Raw genomic sequence first — 4933 nt, forward strand, 5'->3', positions numbered from 1 at the left:
GGTATTAAAATGCCATCACAATGCTATACCTACGTACGTCCGCTCAGAATGTGAGCCTTAAAGGGTTAATTTACACAAGAATTCAAATTATTTGATTTCAATTGAAATTTCCGCATTCCAGCTGCTGGCAACTAAAAAGAATATGGCCCCTGTGGTTAATATCTTAATTTTATTGCTAAATTTTCAAATAAAAATGAATTAGATAAATTAATTGCTTGATTAAAATTTATTGAGTTTTTGAATGCACGGCAAAATGTCACACGCGCAATGACATATTGTTGGAACAATGGAAAAATTTGGCCTTCCTGTGGGTCTTGCAGTCCCACAAGGGCCCACAGTCCCACTGAGGGCCCACAGTCCCACTGAGGACCACAGTCCCACAGGGGCCCACAGTCCCACAGTCCACCAGGGGCCCACAGTCCCACTGGGGGCCCGCAGTCCCACAGGGGCCCACAGTTCCACAGGTGCCCACAGTCCCACAGGTGCCCACAGTCCCACAGGGGCCCACAGTCCCACAGGAGCCCACAGTCCCACAGGAGCCCACAGTCCCACAGGGGCCCACAGTCCCACAAAGGCCCACAGTCCCACAGGTGCTCACAGTCCCACAGGTGCCCACAGTCCCACAGGAGCCCTTAGTCCCACAGGGTACCACAGTCCCACAGGGGCCCTTAGTCCCACAGGGGCCCTTAGTTCCACAGGGGCCCTTAGTCCCACAGGGGCCCTTAGTCCCACAGGGGCCCTTAGTCCCACAGGGGCCCTTAGTCCCACAAAGGCCCACAGTCCCACTGGGGGCCCACAGTTCCACTGGGGGCCCACAGTCCCACTGTGGACCACAGTCCCACAGGGGCCCACAGTCCCACTGGGGGCCCACAGTCCCACAAAGGCCCACAGTCCCACAGGGTACCACAGTCCCACAGGGGCCCTTAGTCCCACAAAGGCCCACAGTCCCACAGGGGACCACAGTCCCACTGTGGCCCAATGCAAAGCACAGAATTAGACCTACAATACAAACACAGGAATATATATAAACAAATTAATACAGCCATAGATAAAATATTATTACCGTCACATGAGTATATGAACAATAACTATCATTAGCAACAACTATCATTCAATGGGATACGTAGACTCGTAATAGGATGCCATAACAGAAAATATAAAGTAATAACATAACAATATCAGATGGATTAAAATATCATTAGAGAAGACTTTAAAATGCAAAGCAATCAAAACGACTTATAAGAAAATGGTCATTATATGTAAAAAATGCTTAACTTGAAAGTTAAACTGACATTTTAGGATAAGAAATTACTGACGAGGTAAATAACGACGTTGGCATGGCAACGTGTGCTCATTTGAAGTGTACCAGCACCCAAGTGTACCAGCACCCAAGTGTACCAGCACCCAAGTGTACCAGCACCCAAGTGTACCAGTAAGGTTATCTAGGGAACTTGCGACTAGAATTACCCTAGAATTTGAGATCAATCAATTGCAGTACATTAATGAATGCATTCGATTGTAACTGTTACTATGGAGTGTAACTAAGATAATCTAGATACGTGATGGCACAGCACTACTAAAGCAATAGTAAACTAGCAAGGAACACTAACCCTCTTAAATTATCACTAATGCCATAACACGGCCGTTACTAGAGCACTAGTGTTCACTAGCAAGACGGTCCACTAGGTCGCTATACTGACCCCTTAAAAAAAACTTCTAACTACAACAGCAATAAGCTAACCTAGGACAAGATTTTAAGACTATTAAAGCACTAGTAATGCACTAGTAAATATCTAGTTGAGCAATTAGCACTAGTAAAGCACTGGTAAATATCAAGTCTGGAGGCTGAATGTAGCGAGAATGTTGCACTACAGAAAATGTGACTTCATCTGAAGCAATGAACAACTCGTGGCCATTAAACTATTACTATATTCACTAAAACATTGCCAACATTGATTGCCATAATATCAATTTATTCACTAAGACATTGCCTGTGAATACATTGATTGCAATAATATCAATTTATTCACTAAAATATTGCCAACATTAACTGCAATAATAACGATTTATTCACTAAGACATTGCCTGTGGACACAAGAATTTCAAGAATATTGATGTATTCACTAAAACATTGCCATCATTAATTGCAATAATATCGATTTATTCAATACATTGCTAACATAAATAGCAATAATATCGATTTATTCAATACATTGCTAACATAAATAGCAATAATATTATTTATTCAATAAAATATTGGCTAATATTAATAGCAATAATATAGTGAGACCGACGACGCAGTCAAGAAAACTTAATTATGATTTTAAGACTATTAAAGCACTAGTAATGCACTAGTAAATATCTAGTTGAGCAATTAGCACTAGTAAAGCACTGGTAAATATCAAGTCTGGAGGGTGAATGTAGCGAGAATGTTGCAGTACAGAAAATGAGGCTTCATCTGAAGCATTGAACAACTCGTGGCCATTAAAATATTACTATATTCACTAAAACAGTGCCAACGTTAATTGCCATAATATCAATTTATTCACTAATACTGTGTTCTCAGTGACATTGACTATTAATTAAATTTACTAATTCGATAAAAACTATCTAGCTACATCAGTAACATGAATTTGCTAACCGCCAATCATAGTTATCTAACGGCAAATTAGTTCTCTTCTGCAATGATCCATGAAACAGAAAAATCTTGCGAAGTCCGCAGCTTGAATGCGCAGGAGTACACAAGGTGATAAGCCTCTATGGTAATTGGTGAGCAGTGAGCCTCACCATACAGTGAGCCTCACCATTCAGTGAGCCTCACCATTCAGTGAGGCTCACCATTCCGTGAGGCTCACCGTTCAGTGAGGCTCACCGTTCAGCGAAGCTCACCGTTCAGTGAGGCTCACCGTTCAGTGAGGCTCACCGTTCAGTGAGGCTTCAAAGTGGTAGCAGGGTTGTCGCGATTAATCAATCTAACAATAATTGAAATATATGAACACTGCTCCAAATTCCCAACTGCATATTAAATCAATGAATTTGATTTGTAACTGTAACTTTCTTAAGAATAAAGGCACATTTTCAACAGGGAGTGTGCCTGAATTCTAAAATATTTTTTCTTTCTGTTAATCAATGACTAATTATAGCCAAGTAATATGAAACAAGTCGCAAAATTTTCCAAAATTTCTCCTATGGCCTTACGAATAAAGAAGTATTTATCAGCTATCATATCCCACTCTGAAGCACCGACTTGCAATTAGGCAGAGGTAATTAACTTTGCTAGGAGTGAGCACTAAACTCATTAAGCTGTGAGGAAGCATCCACTGCTTTGTGTGCTTTAAAAAATCGTCTAATGAAGTTTCACATTAGGTACATTTGAACTAATATCAAAATTGATAGGAAATGAAGCGCTTATGATTGGGCAACGAGGCGAGTGTAAGCTCGGCGTTGACAAGGACGAAGCACTCGAGGCAAGCCGCTTAAAGCCACGGCTTAAATTGTCTCGAACTTTCTGGTGGCCTGCGACAAAATCACGGCAAGCTTACAGAGACTCAAGCCCCGGCACGCCAATAAGAACTAAGTCCAGGCAAGCCTGCAAGGGCTCAAGTCCCGGCACTTCAACAAGGACTCAAGTCCTTGTTGAAGGACGCCAACAGGGACACAAGTCCCGGTAAGCCGAACAAGGACTAACGATCAACGTTCTCTGGAATAATCTTCTAATATTCGACAAGCTAGCAACAACAATACGAATAATAGGCAAATAATTAAACGCATTGACCGGACTACGTTAAATTAATGTAGTACAAGCAATGTAAGTAAGATGATGAAATTATTGTCGGATAGGGTACGAAATAATTTATCACTGAATCATTGAAACGCAGCGGTACTCTCCTCGTGCATGAAGCGTTGCACGAGTTTTGTGTTTTTATGTGGTTTATAAAGCGCACTTCCAAATAAGATTTCAATTATTCCTTTCAAAAGGAAATTGCTGCTGAGACAATCGCCTAGTCGTATTTATAGAATAGCTAAAGATTTACTATAATTCTGAATGTAAAACCAGTTCACTGAATATGTGGCGTCTTATTTATGTATTACTGGAAATGTGGCGTACTATAGATATAGCGCTAGATTGTCAGCTCGAACAAGAATGAGGGCTCAGAATTTTAATTGTTATTTGCAGCGGAATTCGCCTGGCAGGAGAAAGTTTTTTCTTAAAATATTTACAAATTTGCATCCAAAAATTATCATAGTCGGCTGACTTTAGTTGGTGAGTTTTTGATCTTGCGATTTTTCAGCTGCTCCAATTAAGTCATAAAATTAGGAAACTGAATAAATTCAGACTATAACCAGTAATATAAATTTTCACGGTCCTTCTTAATCAAGATTAGTTGTTAACTAATGATTTGAAATTAATATCATAGTGTCTGTGGGCCTCCCAGTGAAACTTTAACGAACTAGCTGCACACTCTATTCGGAAAATCTCCATAATTTCAATTTTATACTAAAAACTGTAACTTTCCCTAGTTTATTGAAAGCAGTGACGCTACAGACTTGGGTGCACAGAACTTACCATCACTCGAAATGTTCCTCAATAATTGTTGCATTGCAAGAAAATGAAGACTATTTATTGGTTATTTCGATCCGAAAAATTTTCCTTTGCTTATTTGCTTATCTGCCTTAGTCTTCCACTCACCCGTGTTGAAACTGCATCTTGACTTCCCTCGCGTGTTGTCACTGCATCTTGACTTCCCTCGGTTGTCACTGCATCTTGACTTCCCTCACATGTTCTCGCTGCATCTTGACTTCCCTCGCGTGTTGTCACTGCATCTTGACTTCCCTCGCGTGTTGTCACTGCATCTTGACTCCCCTCGCGTGTTGTCACTGCATTTTGACATCCCTCGCGTGTTGTCACTGCATTTTGACATCCCTCGCGTGT

General features: G+C 41.0%; 1 protein-coding gene across 1 annotated transcript; it reads right to left on the minus strand.

Moving 5' to 3' along the window:
- Positions 1–256: 256 nt before the first annotated feature.
- On the minus strand, positions 257–4707 carry LOC108664485 (keratin-associated protein 5-3-like). The gene is made up of 2 exons (XM_018151080.1): positions 4691–4707; positions 257–968 (listed from the first exon to the last, which is right to left on the minus strand). The coding sequence occupies exons 1-2, from the start codon at positions 4705–4707 to the stop codon at positions 257–259; spliced, it is 729 nt and encodes a 242-aa protein (XP_018006569.1).
- Between the last annotated feature and the right edge of the window lie 226 nt (positions 4708–4933).

The sequence above is a fragment of the Hyalella azteca genome, unplaced genomic scaffold, assembly GCF_000764305.2.
Source record: "Hyalella azteca isolate HAZT.00-mixed unplaced genomic scaffold, Hazt_2.0.2 contig6022, whole genome shotgun sequence".
In the NCBI taxonomy this organism is placed as follows: domain Eukaryota; kingdom Metazoa; phylum Arthropoda; class Malacostraca; order Amphipoda; family Hyalellidae; genus Hyalella; species Hyalella azteca.